This window comes from Nelusetta ayraudi, unplaced genomic scaffold, assembly GCF_046127955.1.
Source record: "Nelusetta ayraudi isolate G7.1 ecotype Tasmania unplaced genomic scaffold, CSIRO-AGI_Nayr_v1 ptg000052l, whole genome shotgun sequence".
Taxonomy (NCBI): Eukaryota; Metazoa; Chordata; class Actinopteri; order Tetraodontiformes; family Monacanthidae; genus Nelusetta; species Nelusetta ayraudi.
This window is the reverse complement of record NW_027466102.1, coordinates 8,045,001-8,067,366: the sequence shown is the minus strand read 5'-3', so window position 1 is coordinate 8,067,366 and position 22,366 is coordinate 8,045,001. Positions and strand designations below refer to the sequence as shown.

At 45.9% G+C, this 22,366-nt stretch overlaps 1 protein-coding gene across 1 annotated transcript in view; it reads left to right on the top strand.

Moving 5' to 3' along the window:
- Positions 1 to 1,345: 1,345 nt before the first annotated feature.
- Positions 1,346 to 22,366, top strand: part of ezrb (ezrin b) — a 25,445-nt gene continuing 4,424 nt past the window's right edge. Inside the window, exons 1-8 of the mRNA XM_076037591.1 lie at positions 1,346 to 1,536; positions 8,949 to 9,032; positions 14,079 to 14,174; positions 15,842 to 16,116; positions 16,647 to 16,730; positions 16,823 to 16,969; positions 20,620 to 20,716; positions 20,879 to 21,042. Of these exons, the coding sequence (XP_075893706.1) occupies positions 1,525 to 1,536; positions 8,949 to 9,032; positions 14,079 to 14,174; positions 15,842 to 16,116; positions 16,647 to 16,730; positions 16,823 to 16,969; positions 20,620 to 20,716; positions 20,879 to 21,042 (959 nt within the window). The 5' untranslated portion in view covers positions 1,346 to 1,524. The remainder of the gene's footprint in view (positions 1,537 to 8,948; positions 9,033 to 14,078; positions 14,175 to 15,841; positions 16,117 to 16,646; positions 16,731 to 16,822; positions 16,970 to 20,619; positions 20,717 to 20,878; positions 21,043 to 22,366) is intronic.

Sequence of the window (22,366 nt, the reverse complement as noted above, 5' to 3'; positions counted from 1 at the left end):
GAAAAATCTCAGACCCACCACACCCCCGCCCCCTTCTTCCCGACGCGTTCACGGTACTTGACTTGAGGCAGTTTCGTTCACCTGCATCCTACCGGCGCGCGCACAAACTCGACTCTGCGGGGATTTACGAGCGCCATGTTGCGGCTCTGCGCAGTGCAGCGGAGCGAGTCAACGGGTGTCTGCGGAATTACAGTGAGGACGATGCGGCGGCCGAGCACCGCAACACTCGGTCCATACAGCACAACAGCACAGTCGACAGTTTGCGGTTCAGTCATTTCACCTTAAATAAAGTACTGGGATTTGTTACGTCGGCTACGTAAGGTTAGGTCGTTTCCTTGATGCAGTGGGTGTGCAACTCAGGTCCGTCCGCCGGCTTTTCTTAATCCATCTCTTTGTTACACGCGTCTAACGCCCCCGTCATCCGCATACGTTTGTGTGACTGAATATTCTTTGCTGTCTATGTTGTAATGACACGTTTGTTTTGTTTTGTTTTGTTTTTCATACGCTTCTTTGACGCAACTTTTAGTTATTACGACAGAAGCTGTGTAAAATGGCCGCAGTCGTTGCACGTTAATCAGGTGTTTTCAATCAGTTTGCTAGCATCGAAATAAAGGGCTGCCACACAGCAGGGGTGGAGATTTAAACTTTAAACATTTGGCTTGTGGGTGAGGCATGCCGAGTACCGTGCTCAACCTGTGTTTGTAGTTTAGCAGAATCGAGGTAGAATAGGCAAAACGTCCTGTTTTGATTTTCAAAATAAAACTCTTCCAGCGTGTAAAGAAAAAAAAAGTCGCTAAGAAAAAGAGACAAGTGGAGATACACAAGTGTTTCACTGTTTATCACTTAAGTCTGTTAAACTATTCTTTACATTAGCTACCGAACAAACAAAAGATATATATATATAAATTTGTATTTTTTTTTTCAGAAGTCAATTGTCAGTTGTATTTTCAGAGGTTTCTTAAATCAAATTATGAATAGAATATCAACACAAGCATTGAAAATGTTTATTCTGTCACCTTCTCTCATCGTCACCACTATGGTCTTCATTGGAAATAAGAGTAATACTTAATATTAATTTTCTTATTCTTTTGTGCAGTGGTGTTTTTAATTGAGTTGTGTTGTAGATCTAGGTGCTCGATAAAAATTATTAATATCGTTATTATCACCACCCTTTGATCATGACACAGAAATACTGTTGTTCACGTCAAGAGGTTTCTTTCATGATCAACAGATGGTAGAAATTCTCAATTCGCATCGCATCTTGCTTTGAAGCACCAGCTACGTCACTTCCTTCGTGGTCCGCGCTCAACACGCCCAATTTGCAGGCTCGTGAAGGTGCTCCGAGCTGCCCTCCGCCGGGTTTAAGTAACGACCAAGTGACTGAAACTCGTTTCTCCTCTTTCTCGCTTCCCAGGAAGGCGCACAGAGAAGTACAGTCGCACGGAGCCACGTCACTTTTGGGGAAGAGACACGTTTTTGTTTTAATTCAGCGGCTGATCGCAACAAGCTCGGGACAGGGCGAAAATGCCAAAACCGGTAAGCAGCAGTTTGGATTATGTTAATCATGTTTTCAGTCAGTGTTGTATTAAAGTCGTCGAGTTGTTAAAATAAGATAAAAGTAAATAGATTTAAAAAAAAAAAAAAAAAAAAGAAAGAAAAAGTGACAGGTAGCCAGAGTGGGCGAATACATTCTCCAAATTTGTGCTTTGAAAAACATTCTAGAAAAATCCAGTTTTGTTGATTTTTTTTTTTTTTTGGGGGGGGGGGGGGGTAAATTTGGTGATGTCAAAGTAAATAATTCTGGATCAATGCTGCCAAAACAGCTAATTTAATTTCAGAATTATGTGTTGCCCTCTTTGAAGAAGACCTAAGATTTTAATTTAAAAATATACAAAATATGGCTCAACATTTCAGAACCCCCCTTAGTATCCACATGAAAGCAAATAGACCCCATTCTGAATGGAATGCCTGCGGATAAAGGGACGCTTTCCAATTTAGCGACGTCAATTTGACTGATACAAATTGATAACATCTTTCCACTCTGTCGAGGATCAAAATATGAGGATAGGGTGGTCTGTGTTTGCACAAATCGGATGCTCTTCTCATTTCCAGGGGCCGTCCTATATGTCTCACTCGCCACCATCGGCTTTATTGCAAAGATAACCCAGGATTTTGCAAATTTTAACACTTTAGATAGGGGAAATTAGGTCATATGTCGCAATGGGGTTGGTCACAAGATATTAAAAAAACAACAGCTGTGGGTTTGTACGCTTGCATTAAACTCATGGATCTAAAATGTCATGAATACAGGCTCCTCATTTTGCCTATTAAAGCAATTTCCAAGGCTAAAATGTGAAGATTGCCCCTACGCACAATAGCGGGCTCTCCTTGTCCTTTCAGTCTGGCTAACACACACAACGAACCAAAGGTCTGTAATTCAATTATCTAATTAAGCAAAAATATTTAAAACATCTTTTTCCCCTTTTAATTGGTCTTCACTAATTTGCTCCACCCCAGCTGTTACATACTGCACCTTCACACATGACACACAGTCCTCCCACCAGCTTGACGGTGGAAATTTCTCACTTAACTGCCTATGACTGTTGCACAGTATTAAGAGAATTGTCATGGAGAATTGTGAGACATTGGGATATGACGAAGGCAATCTGTCGCCCTTTGTATTGCCACAGACAAAAAACACTACTAATCGGATGATGACAGGGACTGGAGCAGCATTTGAAGACAATGACTGAAGCCCCGTTCAGTGTCGTAAAAGTGTCTTGCCGTCTTGTTTAGGGTGGCCTAGTGGTTGTCACGAGCAACCCGGTGGAAATGATGTCATTGCAGTCTGAAGGTGGCATTATGCTGCCCACTTAACAGCACCGCCGCTTTTTATACCGAAAAATCTGGGTGATTCCTCTTTTCCGTGCATGAAAGTTGCCCTTCTTACTCTTGGAAAAATGTGCGTCAACATGCGAGTAACGAATTATGCTTTGATTTCTTGTTAAAGTGGGTAGATTTCGCCTTTTCCAAAAGTGACAATGGCTGAAATGCTGTATAATAGATGTAGGAGACTAAAGGTATTGTGGTGACTCTGTGGAGTAGTGGAAAGTTAGTTAAGAAGATGGAAGCTTTGAAAGTTTTTAGACCAGAAACTACAAAAATGGCACCACTGCAAAATTATTTGAAAAAAAAAACCCAACAAAGTTCTCCTTCCTGGAAGTTGTTTTTGAGTGTTTCAATGGACTGGCCTCACAAGTGATGTCACAGATCTTGAACAAGACCGACAACTCTAGGACAATGACAAGGAGACCAAGCAGAACTGTCAAATTCCAAGACGCAGGACAACATTTGGCCAATCGTCCCCCTCAGTGCAAAGTACACACCTATGGGATTCCTTGCCATTGGAAATGAAATGCCAAACAGAACTAAAGAGGTTTAGTGTGAAAGTTAAACATTGGCTCAAGCAGCAGCAGAAATGTGAACATTCATTTCCCATTAAGTCATTGTCAACATAACGGCATCGAAATTTAACTCACAATTTCATCTGCAATTGACAACTCTAACGTTTTTTTTTGTTTTTTTTTGTATTATTCACTGCATTAGTATCATTTCATTTTGAATTGGTTTTTCAGTATATCTCGTTGTATTCTAAAAGCCTGACCAGGGGCAAAGAAGGCAAATTAGCTGAAACTAGACGTCTTATATGCATCAACTTTTCCCTTTCTGGTGGCAATGTTGTCTGTATCACCCCTGTTCAATAAACATTGAAATAAGTAAGAATTACTTATTTAGGCAGCAATACCTACAAAAAACAAAAACTTCACTTCACTTTTTTTTCAAACTATCCAAAGGAGTTCAGGTGAGAAGTCACTGAAAATTAATTCTAAAGCAACTGAAATTAATGTCTGCCGATACTTAGCGGTATTGTGGATGATAGAATCGTTTTTTTGTTGGTTTTTTTTGCAGCTGAAATGCTGCTAGTTGGCCAGTGGCAGCGCTTTGGACCAGATTTGAGAACGAGCTGTACCAATGCCACTGTGACTCATGTTTCGCATTGTCTGAAAGTAAACTATAGTCATCCGTGGCTCTCCCAGAATCCCGTTTCTCCACGAGTATCATGACATGAGCTGCGTGAGGCGGGGCAATGATCAACATAGATGGGTGTATTCCTTTCATGCCCTGTTCTTTTATGAGTGTTTGCTCTTTGAAATAAGTAATTACCCAGTCATGCATGGAACACCCATTACACCTGATTTACAGCCTCTGAATTGTTCCTGAATCTTTACATTGTGACAAATGCCCACTAATACATGAATAGTTTTTTTTTTTTTTTTTTTTAATTTCTAAAAATAAATACATTGAAAATGCTATTTGTTGCCACATCAGCAAGAACCCATTATTTTCAACCTGCAATAGGTGAAATAAGAGACGGGGTGTGTGTGTGTCTGTGTGCTAGCACTACTCCAGTTATACAAGCAGAAATCATAGATACATGCTGAAGTGAGCCTACTTGAGTGGATCAACGTTTCCTTGTTACCTCTTGTTGCCGTCCATCATGGCGAATCCTGCACCCAAACTCTTGGTCTTTGATGACGTTTCCAATCAGAAAAGGAATATTTAACGAATACATGCTCCCAACCAGTAGGGAGTTAATATGGACCATCTTTGATGGCCATAAGTCTGAAAATAATCGGACCCCAAAGAGTTTCAAAGAGTATCTGGATGGATGGCCTCGCTTCAGGTTGTGGAGAAGTCGCTCACACAGAAGCAGCCATGAATAAGTCAGCCTCTGGTTCCCAGCCTCTAATCCCCATCGCCGCCGTGTTGCCCGACAAGGCCTTTAACATTTATTCGGCCGTGTTTGCCGAGAGCCGCTCGTCGGACGTTTCGCTCCGCCACGAAGGGTCGTGACGCACTTTGCGGGAACCGCGCTATTGCCACCGTTTACTCAAAAGACCAGCTGATCTCTACCGGACCGGTACACCTATACAAAAAAAAAACTGTGGGAAAACACTGCGCTCAGACACGCAAATTCTAGCAGAAGTTAGCAAATATCATTCTCTCAGTCCCTTGAATGACAGGGGTCCTCGTGGTTGTGCGCCGCTGCTTTTGGACTGCTTTTTTATGGCTATATGACTCTCCGACCACTTGAGCGGAATTCCCATTGTGACTTCTATTGCAAAAGACTCTCGTTAAGACGCGTGACAACTATGTGGAGGGTTAAATATTGAATGGTCTCCACTGAAGAATGCCGTGTCTCCCATTCACAGTTTAACTGCTGAGGTGACGGCCACCTCATTTATTTAACTTCACCCCGAGCAGCCTCCTTAAGCTCACTGTTGAGAAGCCTGGACGAAGGATATCCCATTCTTGATTTATGGGGCGGGTAAGGGCGGTGCGCCCTTGTACCTTAAGGGCTGGAACCGGGAAATATTTGGCATTCTTAAGTAATAGATTGAGTCACTAAGATAAATTTTTCCACAGATTTTTTTTTATTAACTCACAATCTGGCTCCACGATCTTAAAAGGTGAGAGAGGCCAACGTGATGTCTACTCTGAATGGATACAGTTTCACCAGAGTTGATGGAGCCCTTACAACTCCGAACTCTTTATGTTTAGCGAGAAGTAGCTGGAAACAGGCCGTGTAAGTATTAATAAGGTTTTCATGCTAATTACAGCATGCTGGTTAGCAATATTTAGCGTGTAAATGGGCGGGTCTTTACTTTTTGATGGAATTGTGCCACCCGCTGCTACCTCAGACGTTTTGTCTCATTGGCTGTGGTTACATTTGAGTGGTGTAAATCTTTGCAAAAAGCATTTGGAATAAAATATGAAGGCGATCAAAGCAACCCCTTTGCATTACACTTGTATGGAGCAATATGAGAAGAGTCCTACAAACTGTGGTCTACCTTGCCTTTGCATTGCCAGGGTTACCATAGAGTGTTTTGTTTCTCTTTTTGTATCTTGGTTACCAAGGTTGTTGCATCTTCACCGGAAAAGTGAAATCATGAATGCATTTTTGCAAGTTTGTGAAGGCAAAGCCCACTTTTTGCTTTTTTTTTCCTACTACGATGAATTTGCTAAGGAGGGCTTTATGTGGGTAATATGAATGTCCTTACTTTTCCCTGGCTGAAATTGCTCATTGTGAAGCGGCGGGTCTTTGCCCGGTGTATTTTTAGCATATGTGTCATGTTTTCTTTACCGCTCTGAATGGCCTCAGTTTATTGTGAGTTACCGTTGGAGGGCCTATTTTGAGATCAGATATCACTCAGTCAGTGGTTTCCGACAGCCCGTCTGCTCCACGTGTTCATATATTCCGCTCTCCCTCACTTGCGAGGGCGTGTTTCTCTACGTCCTCTCCTCGCAACCTCGGTAAATAAAGACGTGGGACGTTGGCAGAGGCATCCTGGACATCTCAGCTGTTACCACAAAATCACACAGGGTCTTTTTTTTTTTTTTTGTGCTTGAGGGAACTCCTAATACACAGACACATAAGAGCAGGGTCCGGTCCCTTCTTCTGCAGTTTTATGTGTATGTGGTTTTTTCGGGGGGGAGAAACTGCCGTTGGCGGAATCTAGACGATGATGAGGGACTGCAGCTGAAAGAGGATCTTTGTTTGGCTGTGCAAACTAAATGGAGGCTTCCCCTGCCTCCTTCCTTTGCTATGTGACCTAAAGCCGGTACCAGTTTGATGATTGCTTGCATTTACAAACCTACAAAACCTGTTATGGATATGAATGCACAGTAACCTCTACTTGTTGGTCATTTCGGCCTTCAGAGACGTCATACTTGGTCCTAGCTAACTGAATACACCTCTTACCACCAATACAGCACAGCTCGAGAATCCATACAGGATCACACTTACGCGTTACATCACCTTAATATAGGCCAGCTGAGCAACACTTCAGAGCATTTAAAATGAATAAGCTTGCATTGACACTTTAGAGTAGGAAACTAAGATCATGGATACTGTCAAAATGGCAATTTTAAGAGATTAGTCTAGAAAGTTTTAACAAGTCCACCAAAAGTACGATATGTTAGCTTTAACAAGTTTGTCCAATAAACTGCACATTGTCGCTGCTTTTATATAAGACGCCAACGAGACGATAACGAAAGAAGCAAACAAATTGTTTACGTTTGTTTTTCAGTAAGCCTCCTTCAGCCGTCGTGGGTTTGTCTTGCCAGCTAGCGGATCTCCGGGATTAATTAAGTCTCTCAGGCTCTCAGTGCTTATCCAATCACAGGACATTACGTGTCGAGTTCAGTGAAATACCTTTTTTGGTGTTGCAGACGTGAGATCTGATTGGCTGTCGCAACTGACGGTGGTCCGTTCACCTACAGCGAACAATCCGAAGGTCTCGCGAAGATTTCGTAGAACCTGAGGACACGGCGCTAGCTGAAATCTCCCGTTAAAAACTCCCCCGTAACATACAACACCGGAAGCAGCGCAACCAAGGTGATATGACATGACACGAACAGAACAGACAAAGAATTTTATTTGTATATTAACAAAAAAAAGATCATTTTCTGATTGCCTCTAGGCTAGCAGAGAAGGCCTAACTGGCCCTGATGACGGATAAAAGGTGACCTTCCCTAATGTGGGAAGTTTGTGTAACCGTGTGAGTCAGGTGTAATCATCTTCTTCTTCAACCTGGACCAGACGCGTATATAAAAAAGAATACCCTTGAATATCCGCTGTCTAGACTACCGTGCTCTTACAATACCCTGGACTGCGCTGCCATGAGGTGCTTATCATCCAATGCTGTGATTGGATTTGGCCGTCTCTTGGGATTTAGGCCGGCCGGCTTGCCGCCTCGGCCTGCGCAGCTTTCATAGCAATCAGCGGAGCCCTGAGTCACCAGATAGTCGCCGGTGTGGCCCAGACATCCCTTCCTTCCAGTGGGCGTCATTGCATTTAGCCGCTGCCGCCGCCGCCGCTGAGCCTCGGCAAAAAGATCCCAACGGGCCCCCGAGATGAAAGATGTCACTGGAGGGCCCTGTGAGCGGACTGCCCTCACATTCACAAGATCGGCCTGCGCCCTTGTCTTTTCATAACCCCCGCAAATACCAGCGGCTCGGCGCTATACCCACAGAGAGGCGAGTCCCAGTGCGCGTCGCCACAAAGTGGTCATTGAAAAACATTTGCGCGCTGCTTGTCGGCCTTTGTGCGAAATTTAAACCATGTTTGCTGATGGCTGGCCAAAAAAGCTACAAAACGCCATATTGTGTCTGTCCTACCTGCAACTGGGATCGACGTCACTTCTCATTGTTATGTGCAACTCTTGGGCCGTATTGTTGGTCACAACTTGTGATTAACCGATTGATCGCAGGGGTGGGTCTTGTGATTAACCGATTAATCGCACGGGTGGGTCTCTCGCTTGGACACATAAAGTCCTTGTAGAGGGAAAAAAAGCCTTTAGTTTAATGAACCACCTCTTTTTTTTGCAAACTCTGGCCGTTACGATCAATCATTAACCTGAGAACTGAGAGTTTTAGCGCAAATAAGAGCGAGGGACTGAAAGTTGCTGCCTTGTTTCAGTCCTCGTCTCAGTCTGGGAAAGTGGCGATGAAGCTTTTTAGAATGAGTGTACGGTAGAAGCGGTGCTCATATTTACTATATAATACTTATATATTACTCGGAGAAAAAAAAAAAAAAAAACCCATTATAACAGCCAGTAAAGGTTCTTCCACGAAAACATGAGGTTTGCAGCAGCGTACTCTTCAATCAGCCTCTCTGGGCTCTGAGAAAGCAGAGATAAACACAGAGCCCCATGTGTTTACTCTGCAAATAAAACCCCCTTCCCACACACACACACACACACACGCCACTGTTCATGCTTTACTACATATTGGCCCTTGTGCATGAGAACCTCTCTGTTGCCGTGGGGTCAGCTTTTGAACTCCTGTTTTCTTTCTTTTTTTTTCTTCTTCTTCTTCTTGCGCAGGTCAGTGTTCGCGTCACCACCGTGGACGCCGAGCTGGAGTTTGCCATCCAGTCCAGCACCACAGGCAAGCAGCTGTTTGACCAGGTACAAACACGCACACCAGTTCCGCATCCACTGCTGCCGCAAACTATAAATAAGCCGGCGAAATCGCCTCGTAGGGATCGAGGTTTTGATGTAGATGCACACCGGACTGATGGATCAGATGGATCAGACTGGATCGTTTGCGGGGTTTGACGCCAAACAAAAAAAAAAAAAGAAGCAAAACCCTGGTCTTGTGACGAACAAGGCGACAAGCTGTTTGCATAATCTCAGTTCAGCGACTGCGGTCGGGATCAGTAGCTCAATAAACAGTCTTTACGCCGAGCCCAGCGGAGTAACTGCTCATCGTCGCGTTTCCCGTCTCACTTTAATCTGTGTTTTCACCACAGCAGTTATTTGCCCGTGGAACAAACGTGATTTTTGAGCAAAGTACAACATTTGGTCCCGCCTTAAAAAGAAGAGTGCAACGTTTATTCGACGCGGTTGTTCGCAGCTCTTTCGTCAGACTTGTATTGAACGCCGAAGCATTGTCTGGTCGTTGACGCGGTTATGTAATAACCACCACCGGTGGCCTTTTTGTATTGAGAGATTTTTTTTTTGTGTCCTCGACCCTTCTTGCCCCCTTCATTGGCCGCCACTGTGTGGTCAGCGTGTTCGCGGGCTCGTTCTTTGAAATGAGTGCTTGTCGCAAAACATTATTGTGACTCTCCGCTGCCGAGAATCCGCACGTAGATGGCGTATCATTAGCGCCCTGAGCCGCCCTGAGCCGCCCTGAGCCTCGCTGACAGCTCCGTGGGAGGGGAGGCATTGTTTTAGCGGCTTCCTGTATAACCCGTTTTTCAATTGCAAGTGTAGCCGGCTGCGCCTCGTGGGACCAGCCCTACGGGGCTTGAGGCACCAGATCAGTTGCTCGCAAAACAGATTTATTGGCAGTTATATTAGCATGACAGCAGCTCTAAAAAAAAAAAAAAAAAAAAAAAAAGACAGAGAGGTCTTCGTCAAATTCATTCAGTTATGTTCTCGCAGGAAATAATAAAACTTTTCTATTAACCAGTTATTACAGGTTAATGACCGTGTAGCTACACGCACTTGTGTTAAAGAGACAGGACTTAGATAATGGCCCTTCCTCTCATAGTGTCAGAGACACTCCAAGACTCTTTTTTTTTTTTTTAAAGTGTATCTTACAGTTTAAGCACCCGACCAGCAACTCAAGAGTATTGAGTGAGTGTTGCAGTTGTGTGTAAAACTTTTTAAGGAAGCCCGGTACTTAAGGTAGCCTGTCTGCTAACGCATTTCATATTCAGGGCCACTGTCAGACGGGCAGCAAACTAGGTGTAAGACCCCTGATCTATGTATATTCTTATATATACGACAACCGTTCTATGTATAGGAAAACCAAAATACCTTTATTACACTTTTATTAATGTATCTATGGGCAGTATGTGAAGCTTCTCCCAAAATAAAAAGGATAAAACAAGCAGAATTCTGCATCCTGGACCTGCTAAGTGGTCTCTCAAAGGGGCTTGAGGAACGAACGGCATGGTCAGCGCTGATCACAGCCCGCGTCCCCGTCCCTCGCCGCCTGCTTAAAACTCCTTTCTGTGCGCCGGCGGCAGCCACTCCCCAACACACCCTGCCACAGTTTCACTGACTCGCGCGCTGCTCCCCCGTGCCGCGACTTCACGCGCAATAATTAAGTCGCGGTTTGCGGTAGATCGATGCACCGGTATGTTCTGCGGGTCCTCGAGATGCCCCGAACATCCAGCTCTCGAGGTTTCTGCGCCCTCGCCTCCGGTCTGGAGAACCGGTTCGACGCTGGCTGACGGAACCAGAAACGCTGATGCCGCCCGACAGCGTCTTGTACCGAATCCAAGTGTCGGTAACTTGAGGCGAGGGTAGCGAATGGTAGAAGTATTCCACTCACAAGCCCAGCCTTCACGTGAAAGGCGCAGTCGCAGGGATCATTCCAAGGCATTGCAGAGCATTCAAGTTTTTTTTTAAAGATCTGAGATTAACACCATTGCCAACTTTGTGCAAGTCAAGGCTGCCCTGATAAATCAACTCGCCTCTTTGTCACAAAGAGAAAAACAAGCCTGTGTTCCCTACGTTCTGATTAAATCCGCTTCTAATGAACCTGTCTTATTTTTTTTAGTTTCCTTCAGCCGCAGGTGTTCAGGATATACTCAGCATGTTATAAAGCAGCGTTTCTCAACTGGTGGGTTTCCTCGTTTTAAGGGATTTTATATACATACATATATATGTATATATATATGTGTGTATATGTATATATATATATATATATATATATATATGTATATATGTGTATATGTATATGTATATATATATATATATGTATATGTATATATATATATATATATGTATATGTATATATGTGTATATGTATATGTATATGTATATATATATGTATATGTATATGTATATATATATGTATATGTATATGTGTGTATATATATGTATATGTATATATATGTATATGTGTATATATATATGTATATGTATATATGTATATGTGTATATATATGTGTATATATATATATATATATATGTATATATACAGTATGTATACATATGTATGTACATATGTGTGTGTATATATGTGTATATATATATGTATATATATATATATATATATATATATATATATATATATATATATATATACATATATACATACATAAATACATATGTATATATGCATATATATATGTGTGTGTGTGTATAAACGCAGCTGACTCCCTGAGGCTGCAGATCCTTTTTTTTTTTTTAGCCCCCCTGAGAAAAGTTTTCAGGTATCTGCAGCCCCCCTGTCTGCCCCTGCTCAAAGCAGAACCACCATGAAAGGGCCGATTGTTGCCTGCAGGTTTCATTACAGGTGAGACGCAGGCTTTAGTGCTCTCTCATTTCAGGCCTCCCTTCCCAGCGCCTCCAACGCTGTCCTCCCTGAAAGAGTTTCCCAAACCGAAACTTATTTTATTTTCACTCCCTGAGTTCATCCTGCCCCGCGCTCCTGTGTCATCAGTCGGAAAAGAGGTGGAGTTCAGATTTAATTTTAACCTTGGCACCGGAGCTTATCGCCGGGAATCGGCTTGGCTGGGGAGTATGGGGGGGGGGGGGGGGGCGGTTGATTCAGAACTTCACACGGGGCGACTTAGCAACCTCACCTGGTAACTCGGTGTGGAATTTTGCAGTAATGCTTTCATGAAAGTCTCCGTCCAGCTCAAGAGGTTTTTTTTTTTTTTTTTCCCCCCTCGGAGGGCTGAGCTCACACACACAACACACCAAAAAAAAACACACAGTCCTTTATGGTGCACTTGGAAAATGTTTTCCCCCAGCTCTGAAAGTCTTGCATATCCTTTGGTCACTTAGAGTTTTCCTTCCCCCCCCCCACCCCCTCCTCCAAAGCCATTGGAAAACTGCGGCTCCTCTCGCCGTACAAGCGGTCATTCCAGATCTTGCAACCGGAGTTTCACTTCAGCCTCTCTCAAACGTCGGCTGTTAAAAAAATAAGATACCGTTACGTTCAGTTAATAACCGGAGCCTCAGACAGGATGCTGGTGGCGGTGCAGCAGGCCCCGCCTCCTCGCTGCTTCAACAATAGGACCACTTTGCTTAAATGTAGCCCCCCATCGCTTCTTGTGTACTGTATCTAAGATGAGCCCATTAGGCTCTGATTCTTAGGAGCAACTTTCAGGAGGAACAAAATCACCATCGTCTCCCTTTATACATATTTATATTTCTTTTTTGTGTGGAAAAGTTTGAGTTGCTGCATGCCGTTTCAATGCGAGAACTTAAGCAACCATGATCGGGGACCGAGGCGTTCCCGGCTGCTTTGTTTCCTGTCCTGTGGCCAAGTCTGCACTTAGACAGGCTTGAGGATGTGCAATACAATCTGTACTCGACAGATTAGTCCATTACCTGTGTCTTGTATCCTCCTGCAGGTTCACTTGTTATGGTCCCGGCCAGCGACCGGAAAGCTCCTCAGAGGCCGTTTCATGGCCGCTCCTCAAGTGGGGGGGCGGGGGGGACCCCATAAATGAGCCATTTTAGTTAAACTGTCACCTCATTGATTTTCTAATATGTGGGTCACTTTATTGATGTCGCTGCGCGACAAATTCTTTCGAGTGACTCTGAAGCGAACAATCTCTCGGCTCAGTTCCCCTCCGACTGCTGCTTAAACCAGAATGTTGGCGCCTTCAGGAATTTGCGCCGCTGGAGGGAACCAGCAAAGCCGCTTCGAGCGGTGCCTTGCAGCCGCCGCAGCTCTTTGCTCTTTATCGCGGGTTCCTGGCTGCCGCGCTCGCCAGGGCATTCGCTCAGTTTCTTTGATCGCCTTCCCAATGGTTCGACGCGCGCCAGGTTGTTTGGCGATGCGAGTGTCGCCGGGGGCGGGCCAGTGTGGACCGCCTCTTGGTTTCTACTGATGGGAGCGCGTTTCAAGGTGACGGAGTGACGGAACAGTCGGCACTCTTTGTGACGGTGACAATATTCTCATCCTGTGTGTCTATGTTAGCAAAAAATGTTTTTAAAAGATCAGATTAATATACTGTAACCATCATCATCATCGTCATCATCATCATCATCATCTCTCAGTAAACTCACCGCTAGATTCAAGGATGTTTCAGTATTGCAGGTGTTGGATGTATATGTATGTGTATATGTGTTTATGTATGGATATATGTATGTTTAAATATATGTATATGTGTATATATGTATGTATATATATGAGTGTGTGTATATATGTATGTATGTATATATATATATGTACATGTGTATATATAGGTATATATGTTTGTATATATACATGTATGTATGTATGTAATTGTAGAAATATAATCATATGTATGTATATGTATATATACTTTATATATATATATATATATATATATATGTATGTATACAGGTATGTATGTGTATATATGTATATAAATGATCATATGTGTATATGTATGTATATATATAATCATATGTATGTATATGTATACATGCATATATATACTTTATATATATGTTGTCATTGTCACAGCCACATACTGTGTTCCGACAGCCGACTGACTCCTTTTGTCTTTGCAGGTGGTTAAAACCATCGGCCTGCGCGAGATCTGGTACTTCGGACTCCAGTTCACGGACCGCAAAGGTTACTTCTCGTGGCTGAAGCTGGAAAAGAAGGTACGTTCCTCCGGGACGGATGTCCTGCCGAAAACGGCCGCGGCCTCGGATCCGCCGTCGGGCCACGAATCGTTCCCGTCGCAAACACCGTCAACGATTAACCCGGGCCCGGGGCCCGGTCCCATTGTTTGCCATCGGAGGTACCGGCGTCAATATTTCCCTTTCAGTCCAGTGAAATTCCGCCGTGATTCCTTTGTGCTCGGCCACCTGCATACCTTCACGCTTACTTCATTGTGCTGCACGGAGAATGTGCTCCGCCGCTCACCTGGTTCCCCCCACCCCCCACGCCCGGAGTCATATTCCAGCGAGCAGCGCAGGAAGAATGCCTTCCCCCGGCCGGATGATACCATCACAACTCACTGTTTGCTCTCGCCGTCAATCAGTAGCCACCGTATTAATATCACCGCGTGGAAGTTACACATTATACCCCGGGCGACTTCACCGAGGTGCCCCCCTCCCCCCTCCCGCCCCCCCCCCCCCCCAACTCTCGCTGGGACTCCCACGTCTTCTCCGATCACCGTACTACGCGTCTGTGGAGGAACCTCGATAAACTGATCGCTGATCCGCTATTTTTTTTTGTTTTGTTTTTTGTTTGTTTGTAGCTCAGCTCCCATGTGGCGGTTCGACCGAGACCGCAGAGCACTGGGGGGGGGGGGAGTTGGCCGCGACCTGACCACGTTCTCTCGCTCGCTGCCAGTTTATGAAGTAAATCCCTCTCTGAGAGGGATTTGCGCTCTTGATTTGTGAAGGAACCCCATTGTGAAACGGTTTGCAGGCGTCGGGGGGTGGGGTGGGGGGTGGGGAGGGACGTCGCCGCGCAAGCGAAAGTTGAAACCACGTCGGAGGTGTTTGCGCTGGGATGGAGATACACCGCAGATGGCCCCCCCCCCCACGTAGACCTTCGCCATCGGAGTGAGATTTGTTTGCATAACGTCGGTAAAAGCAAACAAAACAAACACACAGACTTCCTTGTGAAACAGCTAGCGAGCGTGCCGTGTCAGTTGGACAACCGGCCTCGAGTGACGTAACATGAGTAACACGAGTCGGCTTTTGTTGGACCTGGAGGCCGCGACTTCACGGAACGAAATTCACTGCGCGAAGTGAAAAAAAAAAAAAAAAAAATAGCACACAAAAACCATCACGGACTCGTCCGTCCGTTTCCACGTTTCACAGTGTCTGCGGTGATTGCGGTTTGGAGTCGAGCAGTTGGGTTTTCTTCCGACTTGAATTGATTCTAAACATGATAAAGTGGGTCAGGGTGGAAAGGTCAGACAGGCCTCGGCTACACGGCAGTAGACCGATCTCGCCTCTCTGCCGTGCATCGCACTTTCTGTTTTCCAGTCGGAGAGAGATGCGTAATGCGCAAAATATGCAATGGCACAAAGTTAGTGGCGGATTTTTGTCCCACAAAAGTTCTCAATTTGTCGAGTTCACACCACTCTTCAAAGGGAGGAAATGTAAGATACGTCCATCATTTTTGTTTATTGGTAGCTGGAGTTCAGCTTCCCACTTATAGTTGTTGTTTCTCCTCCTTCTTAATCTTTCTAAACACACGTATCATTTACACACGTGCAGGAACTCGACGTTCCTTCCAAATAATTAAATCAGAACGTGCCGCTAGTCTAGCCAGCTAGCTATTTCCTGCCCTTATCTGTTTCCTCCCCCAGGTTTTGTCGCAGGACCTGAAGAAAGAGAACCCGCTGCAGTTCAAGTTCCGGGCCAAGTTCTATCCGGAGGACGTGTCGGAGGAGCTGATCCAGGACGTCACCCAGAAGCTCTTCTTCCTGCAGATGAAGGAGTGCGTCCTGGGCGACGAGGTGTACTGTCCGCCCGAGACGGCCGTGCTGCTCGCCTCGTACGCCGTCCACGCCAAGTTCGGGGACTACAACAAAGACGTGCACAAGAGGGGGTACCTGCTGTCCGAGCGGCTGTTGCCCCAGAGGTGAGCCGTCACTCTGTCTGGACGCGCTGAGCACCCCCCCCCGCGCGTTTGCGACACCGAGGTCAGCCGATTACCTTAGCCATCGTGAAGCAGAGTTTGGGCCATTCACAGAAAAGAGCAGCGGAAAAGCTACGTGGCTAAATTGCAGTCGTCACAAATATAATGTACATTTATATTGAAATGCACAACGGCATAGTTCCAAAAGCTCCATTTCAAGCAACAACTGAAAAAAATAAGCAAATTACTTTGAACAGAGTTTGTGTCTTGAAAAAGACTTTTAAACACAAAAGTCACCAGCATGTTTTCCCAAAGTAAGAAGTAGAAACTACTGTTTTTTGTGTCCAAATGTAGAAGGAAAAGTAAAAAGTCGTCAGAAAAAGAAATACTCAAGTAAAGCACAGGGTCACGAAAAATCTACTGAAGCACAGCGAGGAAGTATTTGTACTGTGTTGCTTCCCAACTCCGGTAATACTGCAGCCGCGTTGAAACAGCGACGGTGATACTTTTTCTCCTCGCTTCCTACTCCGTAGGGTCTGCGAGCAGCACAAGCTATCCAGGGAGCAGTGGGAGGAGAGGATCCAGGTGTGGCACGAGGAGCACAGCGGAACGCTAAAGTGAGTTTGGCAGTCGCGTCTGCGATCCGTTCGGTCGATGCCGTCTCGAACGTTCCGCTGACCGGGCGAACCGTCCCCGTCCTCCGCCGCAGGGAGGACGCCATGCTGGAGTACCTGAAGATCGCCCAGGACTTGGAGATGTACGGGGTCGACTACTCTGACATCAAGAACAAGAAGGGGTCGGACCTGTGCCTGGGAGTCGACGCGCTGGGACTCAACGTCTACGAGAAGGATGACAAGTAAGTCAGTTTCATAGTTAGAACGTCATGCCTTGGTTTGTAAAATTAAAGGTCCAGTGTGTAACATTTTTAAGGAATCCTGGTATTTAATGATCTGGCTAGCTAGCTAGCTAGCTGTCAGACCACACAGGCAATGCAAGGAATATAATAATGACACACAATAATAAAGTTTATACGTACTGCGGGCGACATACTTGCCCGCAATACGAGCACGTTGCTAGCATAAATGCTTGCTCACCAACCAGATTTGTTAACGTGCTAGTGCCGTTAACAGCGTTTTGAACCGCTGAAGTGCCTAGATGAGGGCGCATGCGGTCGTGGGCAATGTGTCGGGTGCCCGCCGTCCCACTGTCATTCACCCCCAGAGCGCAGCTTTGTTTGACTAGCGCAAACTCTCTGTACTGTCCTCAAGCACATTCATCTCTGCGCTGGCCCAAGCGCTAGCACGAGCACGTTAGCACAGCGGCGACGTGACCTTTAGCCAGTGCGGCCATCCCACCCCCCCACCCCCCGCTCCCGTTACTTAACAACAGTGGCGACTTTGAGGAGGTCGCTCACGTTCCCTGCGTCGCGTTTTTTTCCTTTGGAAAGAAAACGGCAACAACAAAACTGAGACGGATCTCCAAGCTAACGCTCGTGCGGCGTTGTGACGCTGTGATGTATGTGAAGGAGCTAATCAACCCTGTGGACACTGCTAGCGAAGCTGTGCGCGCATATTATTTGTTGTTTTGTAATGTGACTGGGATTCTTTCAAATAGTCGACGTGACGTCGCCCTGTACAAAATTATTCGACAGCGACGCCGACAAAACTCTTTGTGTTTTGAACAAAGGTAAAAAAATAAAAAAAAAAGGTTGACCCGTCGGTATTTTCTTTGGTCTCTGCAAAACTTTCCCCCGGGATGCCGACTCGTCCTGTTTGCGAAGCCCACTTTGTTTTGAGGGCAGGGCGCCGCGTGCGGTCGTTGCCCTCTCGCCTTCTGTTTGCACAGTCGAGTGGAGTGCACTGAGCCGAAGGCGGCCACTTCATCCCGGGTGACTCACCTCTCATTCATTGACCTCACCTGAACCGCCCCTGGAATCACTCCTGCATCACTCCTGCATCACTCCTGCATCACTCCTGCATCACTCTGGCTCGGTGCTCGCTTCAGTCTTACCTCCCTACAGTGTTGGGGAGTTAACGAGCTGCACGTAAGGCCGCTGCGTAAGTTATTGCAACGTAAACACGACTGGAAAAATTGGTCTCATTAAATTACAGTTACTTGTGCAATTGTTGGGAATTTAAAAACAATAAAGTTCCCGTGCTTGAAATGTAAAAGGAAAAAAAAAAAATTAGCCAGGGATATCAAATCTCACAGTAACAAGAGATAACAAACAAAGTTTGATCTCGTTATGGTTGTTATCTTGTTGTTGGTTACTTTACTTTGATAAAGTAATGGAAATAGTTACACTGCCAAACTGCTTTTGGTAGTGTAACGAGTGTAACTTTGTAACGAGTGTAACTTTGTAACTGTAACGAGTGTAACTTTCCATGGTGACCCATTACATTTACAAAGTAATCCCTTCCGGTTCTTGAGCGACTGCGTCCACGTGCACAGCGGTTCCTCACTCGTGACCACACACTTGTCTTTTTTTTTTTTTTTTTTTTTTTTTTTTTTACTGCAAAGTAAACAACACAGCGAATCAGGTGACAACGCAGAGAGTCTTTAGAGTCGGAGTCATTTTGGAACTCTTTTGCAGCAACTATTGTGTCAGAGTTCGCACGTCCTCGAGGTTCAGTTCACGCCGAGAGCCAGAAGCATTTTCTCAACAAACAAAAAAAAAAAAAAAGGAAGAAAGAAAGAAAACAGGTCCCGGTGTGATTGTGCTACTCTCTGGGATCAGCGAGCGACAAGAGGAAAAAAAAAAAACCCCAAAAAATACCAAACAAAAAAAGCCGCCTCTCCTCCGCGGCGCCCTCTGCAGTCGCCATGGCGACGGCGACTGGTTTTTCAAGCCGCGCGGCACTTAAGAATGCGAGGCCGACCTCGCGACTCTTTGCGACTCTTTGCGGTCGGGGGGGGGGGGGGGGCAGCCGACCCACAATGCAGCGGCGCTGCGCGGCCCAGTCCTCCCCTCGACCTCACGGTGGCGCTAGCGTTACCCCCCCCTCGCTAGCGGTCCGCTGCTCACTTCGCAGAACAGACTCTGAAGAGGGCTTTCCTGGAAATGCACACGCGGCCGGTAGAACCTGTCACCCGTCAGGTTTAGGTTTTTTTTTTCTTCCTCACAGGCCTTTGACTTTTAAAAGGTGCGCCTTTGTACTTTTTTGTCATCTTAGTTAAAAAAAAAAAAAAAAGAAAGTGTAACGTTAACTGACTTGAATGGTGTCTCATTATTCAAATACCCGGAATTTGACACTAATCCAGTCACATTTATGCTTTATCTTTTTTCGCCGGCTACTATTTCAGATGTAACTATGCCGCTATAAGGACTGTAAGTCGTCGTCTTCTACACTTAAAAAAAAAAAAAAAAAAAAAAATCCTTTATTATCTCTTTCATATTTTCTCAGCTCACTTTTAACGGCGTAAGGTTGCACTGAGGTGCAACGGCGTTTCCGCCGACCGCGGCATGTTTGCTCGTCGCGCCGCGAGGGCCCGGCCCTCGAGACGTTCAGTTTCTTCATTGTTCTCTCGTGCGCCTGACGGACGTGTCGGCGAGCGACATTCCAGCCGGCTCAGTCGCTGTCGGTTTCCCCGGTTTCGCCGCTCGCGCCCGGGCGGCCGCCGCCTTCTCGGCGTGACGACACTGGCGGCCGCTGTTTACAGTGCCACTTTGTGTCGCGCTGAATGAGTCTGGCACCCATTCAGGTTGTCGGCGGACCACACCCCGGATTCATCCCTCTCGCACAGCGCAGCCAGAAACCCACGCCTGCCTGCCTGCTTGCCTTCCTGTCTGCCTGCCTGCCTGCCTGCCTGCTCTTTGGCTGACGATGTCGTCAAATAAATAAATGAAAAAGCAGCATATTCTGTCCTGTTTTGGGGATATTTAAGTGTCAAATCCAAACTTTTATCGTGGCCTTGCGCAAGTCATTCTCCCAAAACTCCCAATTCTGTTGGAAATGGCATCACGCGTCCCGGTCACGACTTCCTGCGAAACCCCCCTGGGTTTTTTTTTTAGCTTTCTGCTGCGTTGTAGCTTCAGCGCGAAAGAAGGCCACAGTGCGGCTGCTGTGAGGTACGCCGACGATGTCGCTCGCTACCTCAGGGAGGGTGTTCATCGTTTCACCGACTGGTGTGTCAAAAGTCTGCGGGTGCGAACTCAACGAGGCAATGTTATGAAAGTGCTTTCAATGTTGCAGATAGGCTGCGTCTCAGTTCAGGGTCTGCGTCCTTCGAAGGACGTGTCCTTCGTCGGAAGGAAGCGTCCTCCGGAGGACCCGGCCGAGAAGGACAAACCCAAACCCACCACCGTTCCCTCCTGCTGGCCAACCCCGGAAGTGACGTTTTTATAGCATCAAGCTAACCATGGGTTCGCCATCCAACCATGGCGTTGGGTGTTCAAGGATGCAGACCCTGAACTGAGACACGGCCATAGACACGAGTTTGGTCCTCCTCAGTAACCTTTGCGGTCAACTGTGTGTGACGTTCGGGTTCGTGTGCTTCCTTCCTCAGACTCACCCCGAAGATTGGCTTCCCCTGGAGCGAGATCAGAAACATTTCCTTCAACGATAAGAAGTTTGTCATCAAGCCCATTGATAAAAAGGCCCCAGTGAGTAACACCACGCCGACACATAAGCAAATACCATTGTTAACAATGGACACACCCTCGGACCTCACCATTGCAGGTCCCATTTTTCTCGCGCCCTCTCAGAACCCGCAGTCTTTTCCTCCTCGTCGGAAAAATCAGCTGATCTCTCTCTCATTGTTTCAGGACTTTGTGTTCTATGCGCCGCGACTGCGCATCAACAAGCGGGTCCTGGACCTGTGCATGGGCAACCATGAGCTGTACATGAGCCGCCGCAAGCCGGACACGATCGAGGTGCAGCAGATGAAGGCCCAGGCCCGGGAGGAGAAGGAGATCAAGTGCCGGGAGAGGTAACGTCAAACGTCGGGAGCGCGAGCGTTTGCCGCTTCCCAAGCGAGTGATCGCGGCGGCCACGGAGCGAGATCAGGTGGCAAAGTGCGCACCTGATTTCACTCTGGTGTTCTCGGCTTGAAAACGTTCGGCATAATCTCTTTCTTCAAAGTGTCTACTTTTTACAGAGACAAAGTGTAATGGTCCAGTGCTATTAAAACTATCAGGAAGAAAGAAAGGTCATCGGCATAGGACGTGACTCGACAGAGAGGTCATGTTATTGCTTGTGCAGTTTTCCGACACCCTTAACTTTTCACTCAAGACAAACGACTGTCACAAAGTATTCGCCCGAGATGTCCATTGGTAATCCGACAACATAGGAAAACAATTCTAGTAGTTCTTGTACATTTTTTTTTTACCCGAAGTGTTGCAAGAGCGCCATCTTGATGCAATGAATCATTTTTGCGTCTTCTCTCCCCCCCCCCCCCCCCAATATTTTACTTGCAATAGTTTTCCTTCTGTCAGAAATCCCCCCTATCTGCACAATAAGCCGAATGCGCTAAACCATAGGTGCCAAACTCTGACGTTGTGTCATTATATTTGGCCCACGACTTGAGCTGGCCCGCCGCAGGTGTTCCTCATTGCCCCCTCCCCCTCTCCCGCCCCTCGTTGACTGAAGGGGTACGCTTCCACTTGCTGTATTGAAGTGAGAGGATAGCGCAGTAGCTCGCAATGGTCATGCACGGCTGCGTCGTCAATCTGCGACGTCATTGTTTTTGGTTGTTTTTGAAAATGTAGTGGATTACTTCGTAATAGTTTCAGCGTGCAAAATATTTCGGAAAGTAACGGAATCGTTCGCTAATTACCAGTTTTGCCACAGTAATCCCATTACATTACTCTGTTATTTAAGAAAAGTGGTTTAATTATCGTAGTGGGTTAGTTAGTAAGAGATTACTCGCCAACACTGGTAAATGTACCATTTTTAAAACGTATCTGACTTAAGTGCAGAGGTGGTCAAAATATTCAGGTTCTGTCCTGTAAGTATGAATACTTACAGTAAAAGGTAAAAATGTTTGGGTTTTTTTTGGCAATGATGAAGCATTACATTTATTGATTTTTTTTTGTAAAAAAAAATGGAACTGACCTAACCAGAGGTCAAAGGTCTCGCAGGAGCATGCGGATCATTTTTAAACCCTTGCCACTCTCAATACTAGTGTTTTGTTTTTTTTTCCCACTGTAGCACCACCAAACTGTACTCGTTATGACCACTATTGAATGCACTTTTTTATTTTTTCTCTGTGCTGATAACATACTGAGGAACTGCACAACAGCAGAGTTCAAAAT